Source organism: Pelodiscus sinensis, unplaced genomic scaffold (genome assembly GCF_049634645.1).
Source record: "Pelodiscus sinensis isolate JC-2024 unplaced genomic scaffold, ASM4963464v1 ctg42, whole genome shotgun sequence".
Taxonomy (NCBI): Eukaryota; Metazoa; Chordata; order Testudines; family Trionychidae; genus Pelodiscus; species Pelodiscus sinensis.
Window position 1 is genome coordinate 217,806 of NW_027466041.1, and position 22,644 is coordinate 240,449.

The 22,644-nt window shown below is 48.5% G+C and overlaps 1 protein-coding gene across 1 annotated transcript in view; it reads left to right on the plus strand.

Annotated features, from left to right (window-relative positions):
* Positions 1-22,347, plus strand: part of LOC102448546 (vacuolar protein sorting-associated protein 37B-like) — a 71,779-nt gene extending 49,432 nt beyond the window's left edge. Inside the window, exons 2-4 of the mRNA XM_075918560.1 lie at positions 2,958-3,129; positions 15,779-15,861; positions 18,670-22,347. Of these exons, the coding sequence (XP_075774675.1) occupies positions 2,958-3,129; positions 15,779-15,861; positions 18,670-19,164 (750 nt within the window). The 3' untranslated portion in view covers positions 19,165-22,347. The remainder of the gene's footprint in view (positions 1-2,957; positions 3,130-15,778; positions 15,862-18,669) is intronic.
* Positions 22,348-22,644: the final 297 nt, after the last annotated feature.

The following is a 22,644-nucleotide window of genomic DNA, read 5'->3' on the forward strand; positions in this document are numbered from 1 at the left end:
GGTTTAAAACAAACAAAAGGAAGTTTCTCTTCACTCAGCGCACAGTCGACCTGTGGAACTCCTTGCCAGAGGATGCGGTGAAGGCTAGAACTTTAACAGGGTTCAGAAAAGAACTAGATAGATTCATGGAGGTTAGGTCCATCAATGGCTATTAGCCAGGATGGGTAGGAATGGTGTCCCTAGTCTCTGTTTCTCTGGAGGTGGGTGACGGGAGGGATTACATGAGGATTACCTGTTCTGTTCCCTCCCTCTGGGGCATCTGGCATTGGCCACTGTCGGCAGACAGGCTACTGGGCTGGATGGACCTTTGGTCTGACACAGTATGGCCGTTCTTATGTTTCTTATGATTCCTTCTTCCCATGGCGGGGAAGCAACTCCTATGGTTCTCTTCTCCAAAGCAGGAGTGCCTCCCAAGGATTTACAATAAAAACTGTATTTGTCTTCATTTTCACTTTGTGCTAAAGATTCACAGATGGAAATAGACTATTCGTAAGCTTTCTGCTTGTATATGAAGAAATGAAAGCAAAAATCAAAGAAATTAGTTTTCAGTTTCTTTCTGAAAGTGATTAATTCCACAGTCACTCATTTCTTGTGGTAGAGATTTCCATAGTTTAGGTGTAGTTCCTTTTAAGGTTATCTCCTGCATTCACAAGCCTCTCCTACAATGGTCCTTTCTATTGTATGCATTTCTAATATGCTGCTTGCCATGTACATCTTACCTATGTCTTCTAGGGTATGTCTACACTACAAAGTAAATTCAAACTAACAGCCGTTAGTTTGAATTAACTTTGATAGGCGCTACACATACAAACCGCTAGTTCGAACTTAATTGGAGCTAGCGGAGCGCTTAATTCGAACTAGGTAATCCTCATTCCGCAAGGACTAACGCCTAGTTCAAATTAAGTAGTTCGAATTAAGGGCTGTGTAGCCACTTAATTCGAACTAGTGGAAGGCTAGCCCTCCCCAGCTTGCCCTGGTGGCCACTCTGGGCACCACCAGGGAAACTCTTCTGCCCCCCTCCCGGCCCCGGAGCCCTTAAAGGGGCACAGGCTGGCTATGGTGCCCATGCCAGGTGCAAGCCTGCCAGCACCCAGCCAGCAGACCCTGCACCTGGCACGGCTCGAGCCAGCCACCCACTGCCCCCCAGCCCTCCCCCTCTTCCCGGGACCAGGCTGGCGGCTCCCAGGAGCCTGCCCAGGTCCGCAAGAGGCGGGCGCCCACCTGGTCTAGTGCGGAGATTGTGGACCTCATCCACGACGTCCGCAGTAGGCACAGGAAAGTGGCCGTCTAGGGCAGGAGAGCTGCCAGCCTGGCCACCCAGGAGCAGGTGTGCATGAAAATCAAGGGGGTCCACTGAGACCCCCGACCCTGAGCCCTGAGCTTAAAATGAGCTTAGAATGGTCAGACCAAAGGTCCATCTAGCCCAGTAGCCTGTCTGCCGACAGCGGCCAACACTAGGGACCCTGGAGGGGATGGACCGAAACAATGACCAAGCCATTTGTCTCGTGCCATCCATCTCCAGCCTTCCACAAACAGAGGGCAGGGACACCATTTCTACCCCCTGGCTAATACCACTCCATGGACCCAGCCTCCATGAATTTATCTAAATTCTCTTTAAACTCTGTTCTAGTTGTAGCCTTCACAGCCTCCTGCCGCAAGGAGTTCCACAGGTTGACTATTTGCTTTGTGAAGAAGAGCTTTCTTTATTAGTTTGAAGGCTCCTACCCATTCATTTCATTTGGTGTCCTCTAGTCCTTCTTTTATGGGAACTAATGAAGAACTTTTCTTTATGCACCCTCTCCACACCACTCATGCTTTTATAGACCTCTATCATATCCCCCCTCCGTCTCCTCTTTTCTAAGCTGAAAAGTCCCAGTCTCTTTAGCCTCTCTTCATATGGGACCTGTTCCCAACCCCGATCATTTTAGTTGCCCTCCCCTCTCCCACCCTCTGTCTTCCCCTCTCCCACCTCCTTTTCCCAGTCTCCCCGAGTTTTGTTCTATAAAGAGAGTTTCTATTTTTGACCACACATGTCCTTTATTTTGTACATCAGGAAGGGGGGCTAGGGAGGGGTAAGTGGAAGGAGGTGAGGGAGGAATGGGGTACGAGCCCCCGATGGGGAGGACTGGGCTGGCTCTGCGGGCTCCTCGGGGTGGAAACTCTCCTGCAGCCCCCCGATTGACCCCCCCCGGATGGTAGCCTGCGGCAAGTGCAGCCGGTCTGATGGCCGAGTGCTGTGATGTGCCGAGTGTGGGCACTCAGGGCACTCCAAGCCAGGACTGCTTTGCAAGCAGGGAACCCTGAGAACTGTCTGTCCGGGGTGGGGGTCGGGTCCCTTTAAGCACAGCCCTCCACTAGCCTGAGACAGCAGCTCCACGCTCTAAGTCCTAATCTGATGCCCTGCCTGGCACTGCTTCCGGCCAGCCTTAACCCCGGTTCAGGGTCCACTTAATGTGGACATGCTAGTTCGAATTAGCAAAATGCTAATTCGAACTAGTTTTTAGGTCTAGATGCGTTAGTTCGAATTAGCTTAGTTCGAATTAACTAATTCAAATTAAGTTAGTTTGAATTAGTGCTGTAGTGTCGACATACCCCTAGAGCTGCTTTGTTACCTTTTTTATCATAAGGTTAAAGCACGGGTTTTGAAACTGATTTTCATACTAGACTGGACAGAGCACAGAAGATATGATAGGAAACAAATCTACAGTAGTTGGAATAAGGGATGTAGAAGATGATCTACTAGGTCCTTCTCATCTTTAGGATTTTTTGGCTTACTATGCATGGTTCAAATATATCAGCATCTGTTTTAGGATCTGATTCAGTGATGATGAGGATAACTCAAAGCAACTTGTATTTTGCTGCTCAGTGGAATTTTAAAAAAAGTCTTGTGTTGTCTGTATAGATATCAATATCAATAATATATCATTGTCCCATTATACCTTACCTTTCTTTTGCAGTCCCAAAAAGTTCAGATGAACAAGGACATGACACTTGCCAGCAACCGAAGTTTGGCTGAAAGCAATCTTTTATACCAACCAAAATTGGACTCTCTGAAAGCAAGTTTGACCCAAAAATATCAGGAGCTGCAGGTTCTTTTTGAAGCACATCAGATCAAGAAAACCAAACTAGGTAACATGTTCTTGTGGTGTTATATCTCCTATTTTCCCGTCTTTTCTCTTTAATCTAAAATATGGATAAATATACCCTCCTTTCTGATGCATGTCCCTGATTTTTAGCTGTGTGCATATCAAATATTGACTCAAAGAACTGAAGTGTCAGAACAGTAATGTTCAGATTATAGATCATTCTATAGTAGTAATTATTATTTGTACAGTAAAACTCCATTGGTCCGGCATCTGATGGTCCGGCACTCCTGATGGTCCGGCACCATCAGGAACCCAGAAGTGCTCTGGGCAGCCGGACCATTGGAGCTACTCTGCCCCCGGCTTCCCCGATTCAGCCGCTGCTGAAACTGACCAGCGGCTGAATCGGGGAAGCTGGGGGCAGAGCAGCTGGAGTGCTGCTGGGTAGGTCCCGTAGCGCTGCCCCTCGGCACTGCGGGACCAACCCGGCAGCACCCCAGCTGTCCCCGATTCAGCCGCCGCTGAAACTGACCAGCGGCTGACTCCGGGCAGCCTGAGGCAGAGCTGCTCTGCCCCGGGCTTCCCCAAGTGAGCCGCTGGTCAGTTTCAGCAGAAGCTGACTTGGGGACGCCTGGGGCAGAGCAGCTGGGGCGCTGCCGGGTTGGTCCGGTAGCGCCGCCCCTTGGCGCTGCGGGACTAACCCTGCAGCACCCCAGCTGCTCTGTCCCAGGCGTCCCCAAGAGCAACTGGGGTGCTGCCGGGTTGATCTCGCAGCGCCAAGGGGCGGCACTACTGGACCAACCCGGCAGCACCCCAGCTGCTCTGCCACAGGCGTCCCGATTCAGCCGCTGCTGAAACTGACCAGCAGCGGCTGAATCGGGGACGCCTGGGGCAGAGCCGGACTATCAGAAGGGGGGGCTATGAGGGGTCTGGGGTGGCATCCCCCCCATACCACCCTAGACCCCTCATAGCCCCCCCTTCCAATAGTCCGGCATATCTGATAATCTGGCACCCCCTGGGTCCTAAAGGTGCCGGATTATCGGAAGTTTACTGTATTACCATAGCACATAGGAGCCCTAGTCCTAGACCAAGACTTCATTGTTGTAGGCACTGTATAAGCACAGAAGAAAAACACCATCCTTGCCCCAACAAGCAAACAGTCTGCAGTAGATCTGGAAAATATCACTGTTCTCATAGGGTATGTCTACACTACAGCATTATTTCGAAATAAGTTATTTCTAAATAACGCGCCTACACACAAAATGCATTTCGAAATAGCGCGTCCACACTGAGTGGACTGTGAATCGCATTTAAGGCTGGGCACCAGGTCAGGACTTACCTTGTGTGGCTGCTGCCTGAGGCTAACTGAGGTCTGTGCTTAACCCCCCCCCCCCCCCCCGCCCCCCCGGACAGCCAGTTCTCAGGTTTCCCTGCTTGCTTGTCTACCTCGATGATGTCAAATAAAATACATGTTTTTTCATAAACACAAACTGTCTTTATTTAACAAAACTGGGGTGGGTGGGGGGAATGAAACTCTGGTGAAACTGGGGAAAGGAGGCGGGAGAGGGGAAGAGAGAGGGTGGGAGAGGGGAGGGGGAAACCTGGAAGGAGGGAGCTGGAAGGGGGAAGCAAGCTCAGGAGTAGGGGTCTCGCCAAGCCAATTGTCTCCTAGCACCGCTGATGCGGGGGCCTCGGCGTCCCTGGGGGAATGGGGAGGGGATGGAGGGTGGGGAGGAGGTGGGGGGAGGAGCGGTAGGTGGGGAGGCAGCAGGCGCTGGAGCAGCAGGAGGCAGCACGCTCTGCACCAGGGCCTGCAGGTGTTGGCAGATGGCACAGCCCTGGGCAAGCTGCTCCCGCCAGAGCTCCAGGTCTTCTTGCGCCCAGTTCTGGAGGGTGCGGTGCAGGGCTCGCAGGGCCCCCAGGTGCTGCTGTCGGTACCCCTGCACTGCACAGGTGGTACTGTGGAGCCCTCGGCTACGGGAGCATGTCCCGGGTGGGGTGATGCGCCCTGCATGCGCAGCTGGTGCGGCTGTGAAGAAACAAGAGAAGTGGTCAGTTCTCCCTGGGGGGACAGTGGGTGAAGCCCAGCCCCCCCCCGCAAGGTGAGGATGACCATTCCCTGCACCATCAGAGCCATTGTGCTTGCCCAGAGGCCACGGTCGGAATGTCCTGCTATCCCCGGGAGTGGGAGCTGCCCTGAGACTGCACCCATGCCCCTGTGCTGTGTATAGTGTGGGTGAGGTGGGGGGGAGATGTCCCCTGCCTCTGTGTAGAATGGCCTTGTGGAGGGAGGGTGTCCTGCTGTGTCCCACCCTGGGGTCAGGAGCATTTCATGTCTCTTCACACACATGTGTGGCTAACAGGTCAAGGCCCCGGGGTGGCAGCCAGCTGGGGCCACATGCCCGGGGTGACACGGTACATGCTCGCACGTGCACAGGTTGCTGCATGATCTGTGGTAAGCAAGGCCCATGCGCGTGGTCCCTGGTCTCCCTCCCCGCCCCCCAATACGGGGACAGTGATGGCACTCACATGTTGTTGCCTCCCCAGATGACACTGGTGACGGGTCTGCTGGGATGCCTCGGGGGTCCTGGCTGCGTGGCACACTCCCTCAGGGCTCCTGCAGCTCCTGGCGCTCCTGCTCCATGCCCTGGTCAGGCCCTCTGCTCCAGTATCAATGACCCCTGAGGTGGCACAGACTGTCGGTCCAGGATGCGGTCCAGGGCGTCAAAATAGGGGCAGGTGTCTGCCCCTCTTTGGGAGCTGCCCTCTGTGGCCCTGGCATAGGCCTGCCGCAGCTCCTTTATTTTCATGTGCACCTGCTCCTGGCTGCGCATGTGGCCTTTGGTGGCCAGGCTGGCAGCCATCCGTCTGTAGACGGCTGCATTCCTGTGCCTAGTGCGGAGGTCGTGGACATTGGAGGCCTCCCCACAAACCTCAATGAGGTCCATGATCTCCGCACTAGACCAGGAAGGTGCCCGTCTTCTCCGGACCCTGGGAGACTGGGCCCGGGGAGCAGTGGAGGGCTGGCTGGCGCTGGCTGCCTGGCTCATGGTGGGGCCACTGGGTCAGGGGCAGTGACAGCTGACTCTGGGCTGGCAGGCTTGGAGCTGGCACAGGCACTGTGGCCAGGGTCTACCCCTTTAATGGCTCCGGGGCTGGGGGAGAGGAGAGGAAGTTTTCCTGGTTGTTCCCAGAGTGGCCACCAGGGCTCCCTGGGAAGGGCTGGAGGCCCCCTATTTCGAATTAAGTGTCTATGCAGTGCTTATTTCAAATTAGCTATTTCAAATTTGGCGTTACTCCTCGTGGAATGAGGTTTACCAAATTCGAAATAAGCGCTCTGCTGTTTTGATTTAATTTCGAAATAGCAGTTTGGTTGTGTAGACGCTAGGAAAGTTATTTTGAAATAAGGGCTGTTATTTCCAAATAACTTTGCTGTGTAGACATACCCTCAGACTATAAAGTACATCTTCTGCCACCTAGTAGAAAGAACTAAGTAGACAAGCATGTATCATTGGAATACACATTCCTTTCTGTGACAGAAAGAACATACATATCTAATTACTATTGATCTTTTGTCTGAATGTGATCAAATTTCAGTTGATGTTGTTTTTTTTAAAAAAAAATCTTTCCTGAGATTCTCCAACCAATGAAAATTGAGACTGACTGAATATAATCTTGCATTTAATATATTCTTGGTTTATACTTTGTTATGAAGCATTTTATCAATTACACATTTAGCAACTTAAGTTCATTTGATTTTTTTTCATTTATAAGTTTACTTGTAGTAATTTTTTAATTAAATGATCAGAAAACACATTAACATAAAGAGCATAAGAATGTCCATACTGGATCAGACCAAAGATCCATCTAGTCCTCTGATAGTGGCCAATGCCAGTTGCCCCAAGAGAATTAACAAAACCAGGTAATCATCAAGTGATCCATTCTCTGTCGCCCATTCCCAGCTTCTGACAAACAGAGGCCAGGGTCACCATCCCTGCCCATCCTGGCTAGTAGCCATTGATGGACCTAACCTCCATGAATTTATCTAGCTCTCCTTTGAACCCTGTTATAGTCTTGGCCTTCACAATATCCTCTGGCAAGGAATTCCACAGGTTGACTGTGCATTGAGTGAAGAAGTACTTCTTTTTGTTCGTTTTAAACCTGCTACCTGTTAATTTGGTGTGGATGATCTCTAGTTCTTGTGTTATGGGAAGGAGTAAATAGCTCTTCTTTATTCACTTTCTCTACACCATTCCTGATTGTATAGACCTCCATCATATCCCTCCCTTGTTTGCCTCTTTTCCAAGCTGAAAAGTTCCTATTGTATTAATCTCTGCTTATATGGCAGCCCTTCCATACCCCTAATGATTTTGTTGCCCTTTTCTGAACTTTTTCCAGTGCCAAGAGATCTTTTTTGAGGTGAGGAGACCACATCTGCACGCAGTATTCAAGATGTGGGCGTACCATGGATTTATATAGAGGCGATAAGATATTCTCTGCCTTATTCTCTATCCCTTTTTTAATGATTCCCAACATTGTTTGCTTTTTTTGATTGCCGCTGCTCATTGAATGGATGGATGTTTTCAGAAAACTATCCACAATGACTCAAAGATCTCTCTCTCTCAAGTGGTAACAACTAATTTAGTCCCCCATCATTTTATACGTATAGTTGAGATTGTTTCCCAATATGCATTACTTTGCATTTGTCAACATTAAATTTTATCTGCCATTTTGTTGCCCAGTCACCTATTTTTGTGAGATCATTTTGAATCTCTTCACAGTTTGCTGTGGACTTAACTATCTTGAGCAGTTTGGTATCACCTGCAAATGTTGCCACCTCACTGTTTATCAGATCACTTATGAATATATTGAATACGAGTGGTCCCAGTATGGACAGCTGGGGGACACCACTAGTCACCTCTCTCCATTTTGAAAACTGATCATTTATTTCTAACCCTTGTTTCCTATCATTTAACACTTTATTAATCCATGAGAGGACCTTTTATCTATGACAGCTTACTTTGCTTCAGAGCCTTTGGTGAGAGACCTTGTTAAATGCTTTCTGGAAATCTAAGTACACTATATCCACTGGATCCACCTTGTCCACATGCTTGTCGACTACCTTAAAGAATTCTAGTAGATTGATGAGGCATGATTTCCCTTCACAAAAGCCACGTTGACTCTTCCCCAATAAATTACGTTCATCTATGTGTCTGACAATTTTGTTCTTTACTATAGTTTCAGACAATTTTCCTGGTACTGAAGTTAGACTTACTGGCCTGTAATTGTAAGGATCTCCTCTAGAGCCCTTATTAAATATTGGCATCACATTAGCTATCTTCCAGTCGTTAGGTACAGAAGCTGATTTAAAGGCTAGGTTATAAACCACAGTTAGTCGTTCTGCAATTTCACATTAGAGTTCTTTTATAACTTGGATGAATGTCATCTGGTCCCGGTGAGTTGTTACTCTTTAGTTTATCAGTTTGTTCCAAAACCTCCTCTAATGACACCTCAATCTCAGAGAGTTCCTCAGATTTGTCCCCTAAAAAGAAGGCTCAGGTTTGGGAATCTCCCCAATATCCTCAGCCGTGAAGCCTGATGCAAAGAATTTATTTAGTTTCTCCACAGTGACCTTATGGTCTTTGAATGCTCCTTTAGCATCTCTATTGTCCAGTGGCCCCACTGGTTGTTTAGCAGGCTTCCTTCTTTTTATGTACTTTTTTTTAAAATGCTATTACTTTGGGAGTTTTTGGCTAGCTGTTCTTCAAATTCTTTTTTGGCCTTTCTAATTATACTTTTACACTTCATTTGACAGAGTTTATGCTCCTTTCTATTTTTCTCACTAAGATTTAACTTCCACTTTTTAAACAATGTCTTTTTAGCTTACTGCTTTTTACTTATTTGTTAAGACACTTTGGCAGTTGTTTGGTTCTTTTACTGTGTTCTTTAATTTCAGGGTGAACGTTTATGTTCAATCTCTACTATGGTGTCTTTGAAAGGTTTCCTTGCAGCTTGCAGGGTTTTTTACCTTTTAATTTCTGTTTAACATGCTCATTTTTGTGTCGTTCCCCTTTCTGAAAGTAAATGCCACAGTGTTGGGCTGCTGAGGTGTTTTCCACACCACAGGGATGTTAAATTTCATTATATTATGGTCACTGTTTCCAAGCAGTCCAGCTATATTTACCTCTTGGACCAGATCTTGTGCTCCACTTAGAAGTAAATCAAGAATTGCCTCTCCCCTTGTGGGTTCCAGAACCAGCTGCTCCAAGAAGCAGCCATTTAAGGTGTCAAGAAACTTTATCTCTGCATCGTGTCATGAGGTGACATGTCAATATGGGGATAGTTGAAATCACCCATTATTATTGAGATTTTTTTAAAAAAATTGTATAAACCTCTCTAATCTCCCTTAACATTTCACAGTCACTATCACCATCCTGGCCAAGTAGTTTGTAATATATACGGCTATATTTTATTATTGGAGCATGGAATTACTATCCACAAAGATTTTATGGAACAGTTTGATTCATTTAACATTTTTACTTCATTTGATTCTGTTTTCTTTCACATAAATTTCCACTCCCCCATGAGAACAACCTGTTCTGTTCTTCCGATATACTTTGTGCTCTGGTATTACTGTCCTATTACTTATCCTCATTCCACCAAGTTTCTGTGATGCCTGTTACATCAATATACTCATTTAATATGAGGCACTCTAGTAGTTCACTCATCTTATTATTTAGACTTCTAGTATTTGTATATAAGCACTTCAAAAACTTGTCACTATTTACCTGCTGCCATTACATGATGTGATTCAATGGGACTCTTTTTCATTTGGCTGTTTCTTATCAGATCTTACCCATATTTTATCTTCCATTCTCTTCTCTTTAGTAGAACATAGAGAATCTCTATTAATAGACCCTCCCCTAAGGGATGTTTCTGTCTGATCCACGTGATCCTCCACACCTGTCAGCTTTCCCCAGCCCTTGGTTTAAAAAATGCTCTATGACCTTTTTAATTTGAAGTGCCAGCAATCTAGTTCCATTTTGTATAGGCTCCCTTTTTTCCAAAAGTTTCCCCAGTTCCTAATAAATCTAAACCCCTCCTCCCTACACTATCATCTCATCCACGCATTGAGACTCTGAAGCTCTGCCTGTCTACCTGCGTGTGGAACTGGAAGCATTTTAGAGAATGCTACCATGGATGTCCTGGTTTACCTAGCATCCTAAATTTGGCCTCTGGGACCTCTCACCTTATCCATCCCTATGTCATTGGTACCTACATGTACCACAACCACTGGGTCCTCCCTAGGGATGTAAGCAGGGTCCCCCCAGCACCATCACCATGGGGGGGGCGGGCAGGGGCACAGCAGGGAACTGGTGGCGCTTCCGCCTTTGAAATGTAGCAAAATCGGGGCTCTTGTACATTTCAAAAGCAAAGCATGCGGGGAGCACGGGGCCGGTGGGGGACTACTTGAATCCCCCACTGGCCCTGTGCTCCCCAAGGCGCTTCCACCTTTGAAATGTAGCAAGAGCCGGCTGGGCTCTTGACATTTCAAAGGCAGAGGCACCCTCATTGACTAATGGAATAGTCGATGCAAATTCCATCAACTATTCAATTAGATGATTAATCTAAATATAACATCCCTAGTCCTCCCTACCACTACACACACAAGTCTTATCTAGATGTCTCAAGAGATCCACAACTTTTGCACCAAGCACGCAAGTCGCTATGCAGTTCTCCCGGTCATCACAAACCCAGCTGTCTATGTTTCTAATGATCAAATCTCCCATTACTAACAACTGCCTTTTCCTAACGATTGGAGTGCCCTCCCCCGGAGAGGTAACCTCAGTGCGAGAGGATACTCCCGCATCATCTGAAAGGAGGGTCCCAACTATGGGAAGCTTTCCCTCTGCTCCAGTTGGATGTTCTCCTTCTCTGAGCCTTTCACCCTCCTCAACAGCACAGGGGCTGTCTGACTGGAGATGAAACCATTCTATTGTGTCCTGGAAAGTCTCATCTGTGTACCTCCTCTCTCTCTCCCTTAGCTTCTCCATTACAGTCATCCTGGTCTCCAAAGCCTGAACACAGTATTTGAGGGTCAGGAGCTTCTTGCACTGAAAGCTTTCACAGGGACCTCTCAGGGAAGAAATCAGAAGGGAACACCATCTACCGGAAGGCATGGGATGCGTAGTCCTAGGGATGGGGGTTCCACAACCACCACGCCCAAAAGAAGATGACGGGTGGTGGTGGTTGGGGACTCCCTCCTAAGAGGGACTGAGTCATCCATCTGCCACCCAGACCTGGAATCTTGAGAGGTGTGCTGCTTACCGGGAGCTCGCATTCAGGATGTGACCAAGAGTCTTCTGAAACTGATCAAACCTTCGGATCACTACCCCTTCCTGCTTCTCCATGTGGGAACTAACGATACAACCAAGAATAACCTTGAGCAGGTCACAGCAGATTATGTAGTGCTGGGAAGAAGGATTAAGGAATTTGAAGCGCAAGTGGTGTTCTCATCCATCCTTCCGGTTGAAGGAAAAGGTCCGGGTAGGGATCGTCGAATTGAGGAAGTAAATGCGTGGTTGCGCAGGTGGTGTCGGAGAGAGGGCTTTGGTTTCTTCAACCATGGGACTCTGTTCCGGGCACAAGGATTGTTAGGAAGAGATGGGATCTACCTAACCAAGAGAGGAAAGCGCATCTTTGCGGACAGGCTTGCAAACCTAGTGAGGAGAGCTTTAAACTAGGTTTGTTGGGGGAACAGTGACCAAAGCCCTGACGTAAGTGGGGAAGTCGGATACGGGGAAGAAACACAAGGAGGAATGAGCAAAAAATTAGGACCCCTGATTCAAATGGAGAAGGTACGGTGAACAACTGGTTATCTAAGGTGTTTGTACATGAATGCAAGAAGCCTGAGAAACAAACAGGAAGAATTAGAAGCCCTGGCCCAGTCAAAGAACTATGATTTGATTAGAATAACGGAGACTTGGTGGGATGTCTCGCATGACTGGAGCACTGTCATGGAAGGGTATAAACTGTTCAGGAAGAACAGGCAGGGGAGAAAAGGAGGAGGAGTTGCATTGTATGTAAAAGAGCAGTATGATTGCTCGGAGCTCCAGTATATAGAGGGAGAAAAGCCTGTGGAGAGTCTATGGGTTAAGTTTAGAGGTGGAAGCAACAGGGGTGATGTTGTGGTTGGTGTCTGCTATAGACCGCCGGATCAGGTGGATGAGGTAGACGAGGCTTTCTTCGGACAACTGAGAGAACCTTGGGAGACCAATACAGCAGTACACGGACAATCCAGGAAGTTTTTGGAGAATGTTTGGGATAACTTCTTGGTACAAGTGCTGAAGGAACCGACCAGGGGCCATGCGCAGCTTGACCTGCTGCTTACAAACAGGGGGGAACTAGTAGGGGAAGTAGCGGTGGCAGACAACCTGGGAAGCAGTGATCATGAGATGGTAGATTTATGGATCCTAACCAAAGGAAGAAACGAGAGTAGTAAAATACACACCCTGGACTTCAGAAAAGCAGACTGTGACTCCCTCAGAGAACTGATGGGCAGAATCCCCTGGGATGCTAACATGAAGGAGAAAGGAGTCCAGGAGAGCTGGCAGTATTTTAAAGAAGCCTTATTGGAGGCACAGGAACAAACCATCCCAATGTGCATCAAGAAAAGCAAATATGGTAGGTGACCAGATTGGCTTACCGGGGACATCCTTGGTGAGCTTAAACACCAAAAGGAAGCTTACAAGAAGTGGAAACTTGGACAGATGACTAGGGAGGAGTATAAATATATTGCTCGAGAATGCAGGGGAGTTATCAGGAAGGGGAAAGCGCAATTGGAATTGCAGCTAGCAAGGGATGTGAAGGGTAACAAGAAAGGCTTCTACAGGCATGTTAGCAACAAGAGGGTGATCAGAGAGGGTGTAAGGCCCTTACTGGATGAGGGAGGTAACCTAGTGACAGATGATGTGGGAGAAGCTGAAGTACTCAATGCTTTCTTTGCCTCTGTATTCATGGACAAGGTCAGCTCCCAGACTAATGCACTAGGCAACGCAGTATGGGAAGGAGGTGGACAGCCCTTGGTGGGGAAAGAACAAGTTAGGAACTATTTAGAAAAGCTAAACACACACAAATCCATGGGTCCGGATTTAATGCATCCGAGGGTACTGAGGGAGTTGGCAAATGTTCATTGCGGCACCTTTGGCCATTATCTTTGAAAACTCGTGGAGATCGGGAGAGATCCCGGATGACTGGAAAAAGGCAAATGCAGTGCCCATCTTCAAAAAAGGGAAGAAGGACGATCCAGGCAACTACAGACCAGTCAGCCTTACCTCAGTCCCCGGAAAAATCATGGAGGGGAGCCTCAAGGAATCCATTTTGAAGCACTTGGAAGAGGGGAAGTGATCCGAAATAGTCAGCATGGATTCACCAAGGGCAAGTCGTGCCTGACCAATCTGATTAGCTTCTCTGATGAGGTAACTGGCTCTGTGGACATGGGAAAGTCAGTGTATGTGAAAGTGGACAGCTAACAGGAGAGTTTGGAGAGGGAGTTCTCCAGGTAAAAGAGGAGTAAAAACGGGACCCTTGTGGTAAGTGGCTGTCTGGAGTGTGTGTTTGTGTGTGGGGGAGTTATTTGAAGTGTGCTGAGCTTGTGTTTGTCTGTTTGGTTTCTTTGTTTGAAGGAGCTTCTAAAAGGTTTGAAATCTAGAAGCCTCTGTTAATTGGCTGAGCCTCAGTCAGGGGGAGGGGCTACCAGAGCTATATAAGCCTGTGACTCAGCGACCAGGGAGCTTGCGACCAGGAACAGCTAACAGGAGGGTTTGGAGAGGGAGGCTAGAGGGCACTAGTGACTTCTGACCTTCTTTAAAACATAACTCTTAGAATAATCTATACTCCAGAGGTTTAAAAAGAATCCCAGTTTATACTTAAACGTATTCATTAGAAAAATGGAGACAGAAGCCCAGCAGCAGAGTGGGGGCTATCCTGTTTATTGCGTCTAGTGTAACATGTATGATTACCTGCCCTGTGGGCGGGTGGCGTATGTGTGCACCCGTTGCAAGGAGCTCCTGGCCCTCAGAGACCGAGTTCGGGCTTTGGAGGCCAGGGTGGCTGAACTGGAGGAGCTAAGGGAGGTAGAGAGCTATGTTGATGAGACTTTCCGGGACACTGTAGTACTGTCCCACCTCCAGTCTGAGAGCCCCAGTGCTCTTAAGGAGGATGAAAGTCTCAAGGGAACAGAGCATTCAATGGGAGCAGAGGGAAACCATCCTGTAGTTGGGACCCTCCTCCCAGAGGATGTTGCGGTATCCTCTCGCACTGAGGATACCTCTGAGGGGGAGGGAATGCCAGTTAGGAAGAGGCAGGTGTTAGTAGTGGGTGATTCGATCGTTAGAAACATAGATAGTTGGGTTTGCGATGACTGGGAGAACCGTATAGTCACTTGCCTGCCTGGTGCGAAGGTTGCGGATCTCTCGAGGCATCTAGATTAGAGGATTGGTCCAAAAGAAATCTGACGAGGTTCAACAAGGGCAAGTGTAGAGTCCTGCACGTGGGAGGGAAGAATCCCAAGCATTGTTACAGGCTGGGGACCGACTGGCTAAGTAGCAGTTCTGCAGAAAAGGACCTGGGGATTCCAGTGGATGAGAAGCTGGATATGAGTCAACAGTGTGCCCTTGTAGCCAAGAAGGCTAATGGCATATTAGGGTGCATTTGGATCTGCTGGCAATGCTCCTCCTGAGAAGTGATTATTCCCATTTATTCGGCTTTGGTGAGGCCACATCTGGAGTATTGAGTCCAGTTCTGGGCCCCCCACTACAGAAAGGATGTGGACGCATTGGAGAGGGTCCAGCGGAGGGAGACCAAAATGATTAGGGGGCTGGAGCACATGACCTACGAGGAGAGGCTGAGGGATTTGGCTTCTTTAGTCTGCAGAAAAGAAGAGTGAGGGGGGATTTGATAGCAGCCTTCAACTTCCTGAAGGGAGGTTCCAGAGAGGCTGGAGAGAGGCTGTTCTCAGTAGTGACAGATGGCAGAACAAGGAGCAATGGTCTCAAGTTGTGGTGGGAGAGGTCCAGGTTGGATATTAGGAAAAACTATTTCCCTAGGCGGGTGGTGAAGCACTGGGATGGGTTCCCTAGGGAAGTAGTGGAGTCTCCATCCCTAGAGGTGTTTAAGTCTCGGCTTGACAAAGCCCTGGCTGGGTTGATTTAGTTGGGATTGGTCCTGCCTAGAGCAGGGGGCTGGACTTGATGACTCCTGAGGTCTCTGCCAGCTCTAGGATTCACACACCCGCACCTGTCCACAGGGCAGGTAATCATACATGCTACATTGGGTGCAATAAACTGGATAGCCCCCACTCTGTTGCTGGGCTTCTGCCTGCATTCTCTTTACTCCTAGAGCTAATTTCTTTCTTGATGGTTTTCTTTTTAAATCAGGTGGTTTTGGTTTTAGTTTAAAGAATATTAAGTGTATGAATGGGGCTAGCTACTCTTCCTCTAAATTCCCTTGCAAAACTCCCCTATTAGCTGTTCTTGTTTGCTAGCTCCTCCGTCTGGAGCAGCACAAAGAATGAATAAATCAAATAATATGTTTGGCCTTTAAAAGAAGCCTTATATTCACTGGAGCTATATAGTTTCAGTTAGAAATTGGTTGGAGCAGCTGTTCCATTCACTGTTCTTTTCATATTATTACAGATAAACAATCCAGCAGTGCTGCTCTGGAGACACAATTAGCACTTCTTCAAACAGAGGGCGCTAAGATTGAAGAAGACACTGAGGTAACAGCAGTACATATATAGCACAAATAAGAGATTCTGCTACTCAGCTGGTACTCAACGCTTTGAACATACACAATTGTAATATACTATTAAATAACAATATAGCTCTGATGGTTTTCAAAGAATAGGGTCCAAACCATAACTTCAAACTTTGGCAAACAGCTAGTTGAGTTCAGTGGTAATTATTGTGTATGAGTAAGGATTGCAAGCTTACGTTAAAAATCTTTAACGCATATATTATAATTCTTCTATGCTGCATGTGGAAAGCATGCTCAGGCCCAATTGACAGACACACAGCTATGGGGTTCAGGTGGTGAAAAATTCATGGAACATTCCATTATGATTCTTTCATATCTGTCTAGTATCTAGTTACCTCTCGCTGTGCTCAAGTTTTTAGCAGCATTGATGTGGTTGGTTATATTTGTGAATAGCCTGTGGGATACTGGCTTCTTTTCACTGCACTGCTTGTTAGGAGTAATAACCAAACCTATTAAAGCTTTCTTATAATTCCAAAAAGTCATTTTCAGGGCAAATTATAATTCATTATATTAAAATGTCTGGTTACCTGTTTAGAGTACAGTAGCATTTACCAAAGCCTCACTTTGTCCAAGCATTAAGCATGGGTAGACTAACAATATGATTTAATATTGATCTCTGACTCTTACTTTACTGGTGCTGACACCAGTTCTTGCACGGAAGGTTCTATGTAGGGGTGTAAAATACTGGTTAGGTAGTTAACTACATCGGGGGCCATTCCGGCTGGGCTGGAGAAGCCACTACTCTATGCTGCGGTGCAGTGGGCCCGGCTGGGTTGGAGCAACATCCTGCCTACAGCAGGGACGTGGGCAGGGAGCTGCTCCAGCCTGGCCAGGCCCAACGTGGCATGGGCTGCTTCAGACGGCCCTGACAGGGCCTGGTGCGGTTGGCTGCTTTAGCTCAGCCGGGCTGGAGCACCTGCAGCATGGTTTGGCTGGGCTGGAGCACTGAGCGATTGGCCTGGCCAGAGTAGCTCCCCACTAGGGTTGTAAAATCCCCATTTAATTGGTTAACCAATTAAACATGATTGGTTAACCAATTTAAAGTGAAGTGGGAGAGTGAGCGTGGGCTGGAGCCTCCTCTCCCCCCCGCCCCCAGGACACAGGCAGGGCCCTGCTGGAGCAACCCCTGCATGCAGCACACTGGGGTCCATTGTGGTCAGGGCCTGCTCCGGCTGGGCTGGAGCACCCTTGTCCATGGCAGGCCCCACAGGGCTGGAGCTGCATCCCCACCCCGGTTAATCAGAACTGGTAAAAATCACCCTGTAAAGGGTTCTCAGTCAGCGGGGTGGGGCACCGCTGACTCCCTAGAATGCCCACAAGTCTGTGAGGCACGCCTCAGCCTAGCTGTTGGCCAAATGACAGCCCCCTATGGCCCAGCTCAGGATCAGGTCACCAGGCGGTGGCGGGAGGGGAACACCAATATTTCAAGGGTTACAGTCTAGGCTTAGCCCTCAGTCAGGGTGCCAGGCAAGGGGGAACACCAATAGCTCAAAGGTTACAGTCGTTAAAATTCCGGCCAGGTTCCGGCCGGGCAGGGGTTGGGTCTCCTCACTCCCGGAGAGCCGACAAGCGCAGGGGGTTTGGCCACACAGGGGGGAACCTGCCACCCAACAGTAGAGGTGGCAGGGGGGGACACAGGCCAACCCACTCCACTGCGTCCCGGCCCAGAGCCCTGATAGTGGCAGCCTTGCAGCCACTAGGTTGGCGGGGATCCAAGTCATTACACACCGACTAGGTCGGGGGTCAGTGGGGGTCCAGGCCACAACTCGCTGCCCACCCAACCTTCATCTCCTAAGCCGCCCTGAGGTCGGCTATCACTGGGATGCTTCCCCATTCCCCCTGCGGGCCTACCAGACTCTGGCGCTGCTCGGGGGGGTCTGCAGGCAACGGAGGGGTTGGCAGGTTGTCCGTGGGCTCCAGCTCCTGCAGGGGTCCAGGTGCGCCGGCCCAGTCGTCTGTGCTTGGCAAGGGTCCCAGAGGGCTTGGCGGCTGGTCTTAGCAGCTCTGGCCAGGGCTCTGGGGTTGGCAGGGGTCCTGGTGGCCCAATGTAGTTCTCCGGCCGGAGGCAGCGCAGCTGAGCCCTTCGCTGCAGGAGCTGGGGCCAGGCATCTGCTCCGGTCGGCTGCCCGACTCTGACTGAGCCCATAGCTCTTATAGCCCTAGACCCGCCCTCTGGCTTCGTGTGGATGGGGCTAGGTCTAGGCCTGGCTGCCAAGGGGTTTTAGAGGGCACTTCCTCTTCCGGGTCAGCGGGTGGCCATGTTACTATCCCAGGCTCATTACACACCCATTAAGGATCATGTTAACCATTCACATCCCTATTCTCCACTGGTTAACTGGTTACCCAGGTAAGCACACCGGTAAGGGGACATGCTTACGGGTTAACCAGTTAACCCTTTACATCCCTAGTTCTAAGTCGTGTGCTGGTCCATGTAAGCTGTGTTGAATCATAAATTGAATGGTTTGGCCAGCCATCTGGAAGACTCTTGAACCTGCTTCCAGAGTTTAGGGAAACATGAGAGCCCTCATAAGCAAGAGCCAGATTTAAATGTTCTTGCTACCATGGCATGGCCACAAAGTGAGAGCTGGAAAGAGATGAACTAAAAAATAACTGAGAAAAACATGTCTTAGAATTGTAAAGTATACCCTCTTCTGTTTTCCTTGTGCAAGCTGGAACAAATGACAGGAAAATAGAGACAATGCTGTTATAAGCTATTTCTGTTTCGTTCAGAACATATTACTTTCTAACAGAGTTATTCAATGTTTGACAGAATATGGCAAAAAAGTTTCTTGATGGTGAAGTATCGTTGGATTCATTCATTGATGAATACCAGAGCAAACGTAAACTTGCTCATTTGCGACGTGTAAAAATCGAGAAACTTCAAGAGATGGTGCTTAAGGGACAGAGACTTCCACAGGTTCAGCAGCAGCCTCGGCCAAGAGTACCTGAGACAACACCAGCACTTCAAACTTGCTACTCTTCAGATGCAAACGCTCCTCCCTCAGTTATGCCGCAGCAAATACCACTCCCATCTCCTCCATCAGTCCCAGCAGGACGCCTACCCACTCCATTTACTGCAGCAATGGGTTCAGGACCACCTCTTCCTTATCCACGAGTTCCATACCCTCCACGAGTGGGAGTTCAGTCTCCAGTTCAAATGCCACAATCAGGATACCCATCTCAGTTAGTATCACAGTACCCTCCAGCACTGCTCCAAAGACCACCGCCTCATCTTCCACCACATCCTGGCTTTATCCTACAGTGAATACATCGGTGCACCTAACTCATGTATTACTGCTTACATTTGAGTCTTTTATCTCCCCCTCCCAGGGTATGTCTACACTACAAAGTTAATTCGAACTAACAGCTGTTAGTTTGAATTAACTTTGATAGGCGCTACACACGCGAACCGCTAGTTCAAACTTAATTGGAGCTAGCGGAGCGCTTAATTCGAACTAGGTAAACCTCATTCCACAAGGACTAAGCCTAGTTCGAATTAAGTAGTTCGAATTAAGGGCTGTGTAGCCACTTAATTCGAACTAGTGTGAGGCTAGCCCTCCCCAGCTTGCCCTGGTGGCCACTCTGGGCACCACCAGGGAAACTCTTCTGCCCCCCTCCCGGCCCCGGAGCCCTTAAAGGGGCACGGGCTGGCTACGGTGCCCGTGCCAGATGCAAGCCTGCCAGCACCCAGCCAGCAGACCCTGCACCTGGCACGGCTCGAGCCAGCCACCCGCTGCCACCCAGCCCTCCCCCTCTTCCCGGGACCAGGCTGGCGGCTCCCGGGAGCCTGCCCAGGTCCGCAAGAGGCGGGCGCCCGCCTGGGCTAGTGCGGAGATCGTGGACCTCATCCACGACCTCTGCACTAGGCACAGGAAAGTGGCCGGCTAGGGCAGGAGAGCTGCCAGCCTGGCCACCCAGGAGCAGGTTTGCATGAAAATCAAGGGGGTCCACTGAGACCCCCCAACCCTGAGCCCTGAGCTTAGAATGGCCGTACTGGGTCAGACCAAAGGTCCATCTAGCCCAGTAGCCTGTCTGCCGACAGCGGCCAACACTAGGTACCCTGGAGGGGATGGACCTAAGACAATGACCAAGCCATTTGTCTCGTGCCATCCATCTCCAGCCTTCCACAAACAGAGGCCAGGGACACCATTTCTACCCCCTGGCTAATACCACTCCATGGACCCAACCTCCATGACTTTATCTCACTTCTCTTTAAACTCTGTTCTAGTTCTAGCCTTCACAGCCTCCTGCAGCAAGGAGTTCCACAGGTTGATTATTTGCTTTGTGAAGAAGAACTTTCTGTTGTTAGTTTGAAGCCTGCTACCCATTCCTTTCCTTTGGTGTCCTCTAGTCCTTCTTTATGGGAACTAATGAAGAACTTTTCTGTATGCACCCTCTCCACCCCACTCATGCTTTTAGAGACCTCTATCCTGTCCCCCCTCCGTCTCCTCTTTTCTAAGCTGAGAAGTCCCAGTCTCTTTAGCCTCTCTTCATATGGGACCTGTTCCCAACCCCTGATCATTTTAGTTGCCCTCCCCTCTCCCAGCCTCTCTCTTCCCCTCTCCCACCTCCTTTTCCCAGTCTCCCCCAGTTTTGTTCAATAAAGACAGATTCCATTTTTGAACACAATTGTCCTTTATTTTGTACATCAGGAAGGGGGGCTAGGGAGGGGTAAGTGGAAGGAGGTGAGGGAGGAATGGGGCACGAGCCCCCGATGGGGAGGACTGGGGTGGCTCTGCGGGCTCCTCGGGGTCGAAGCTCTCCTGAAGCCCCTTGATTGACCCCCCCCTCCAGGTGGCAGCCTGTGGCAAGTGCAGCCGGGCTGATGGCTGAGTGCTGTGATGTGCCGAGTGTGGGCACTCAGGGCACTCCAAGCCAGGACTGCTTTGCAAGCGGGACACCCCGAGAACTGTCTGTCCGGGGTGGGGGTCGGGTCCCTTTAAGCACAGCCCTCGGCTAGCCTGACACAGCATCTCCACGCTCTAAGTCCTCCTCTGATGCCCTGCCAGCACTGCTTCCGGCCAGCCTTAACCTCAGTTCAGGGTCCACTCAGTGTGAACATGCTAGTTTGAATTAGAAAAACGCTAATTCGAACTAGTTTTTAGGTCTAGATGCGCTAATTCAAATTAGCTTAGTTCGAATTAACTAATTCGAACTAAGTTAGTTCGAATTAGTGCTGTAGTGTAGACATACCCCCAGAGACTAAATATAGGCAGTGGAAAACCTCTGTGTTTTGCACAATGGAACACAAACTTCGGGCTACAACATGGGGTTGTGAAATTGCATTCAGTAAATGTAATCATTTTCTTTTCTGTTTTGAAAATCAGTGACACTGTAAACAATTTGTTGTGGGAAGGCGATGTGATGGAATTTTGTAAATCTGGCAAGTTGTGAAACAATGCACTGGATTTGTTTGCATTATAAGTATGGTCTTAATACTTCAGTGATGGTAAATGATTTTAGGAAAATAGCATACTTGTCTGACTTGCTATTGTGGACTGATTGCAGCTGGATTTTAAGCATGGTCAATTGTGAGCTATTTATATCTCAAATGAATTTTCTGTGCTGTAAGTGCTGGTATTTGGATGGTAACCGTGGTATCTAAATGCTAAGCATAAAGCTGCAGGGGAAATCAACTGCATTCTTTTAAATAAACCCATGGCTCCACATTGGTGGCTGGATACACTAACTTTGTTCTCGGAGCCTGTGATACAGACGCTCAGTTCAATCAGAAAATGCTTGGTAGCTTATTTTGAAAAGCATCAATTCTTAAAATATTTTAACTCCTAAATGTGTTGTTGCTTTGAGATTTTCTTAATAAAAATGTACACCCATCTCTTCTGTACATTTATTTCCTGAAATACCAAGTCTTTTGAAATAAGTGACTGAACACCTTTTTCTATTAGGTGATTGATCCTGGAAGCGGTGTAAAGAAAAGTGTTTGTAGTGCCAGTTCAAATTTTGTAGAAACTTCACTGTCCATACTTTCTTGAATCTAGTCTCACTACCCCTCTTCTGTTTTTTCCCCACTTTCCTGCCATGTTTGTTAGGGTAGCTGCTTATTTTGTGCTTAAATTGTCCTTCTCATGCCATGTGGTTGAGAAGCATTTTTTTTTTTTTTACCTCAAGTGTAGCTTTTGATGTTGTCTTGTGATTCCAGGAGCCAGAGTGCTAGACTCAAGTTTGTCTTAATCCAGCCCTGGGCAGTTATGTCATTTGGTGCCCATTCAAAGCTCCACAACTTCATATTCTCACCCTCTCTGCTCTGTCTCCTATTTAGAGGCACTTCTTGTTCCTGGATCACATTCTCTCCTGTACTGTTTGAGATTTTTTTTTCATCTGAAATGTACTGATAACCTTCTCTCCAGTAGTCAAAACACTCTAGGATGACTGTCTGCATTTTACTTAATTTGTCTCCTCCCATTCTCAAGGGCTACGTCTACACTGGCAGCTTCTTGTGCCAGGACTGTTTTGCGGAAGAGTTCTTGTGCAAAAAGTCTTCCACGAGAGCGCGTCTACACTAGCATGTGCGTTTGCGCAAGAGCATCCATGGCAGTGTGGACGCTCTCTTGCGCAAGAAAGCTCTGATGGCCATTTTAGCCATAGGGGTTTCTTGCGCAAGAAATTCATGTTGCCTGTCTACACTGGCCTCTTGCACAAGAGGGCTTATTCCTCATGGGGAGAGGAATAACTTTTCCAGAAGAAGCCCTGTTTTCCGATGCTGTAAATTTACTTGCGCAAGAAC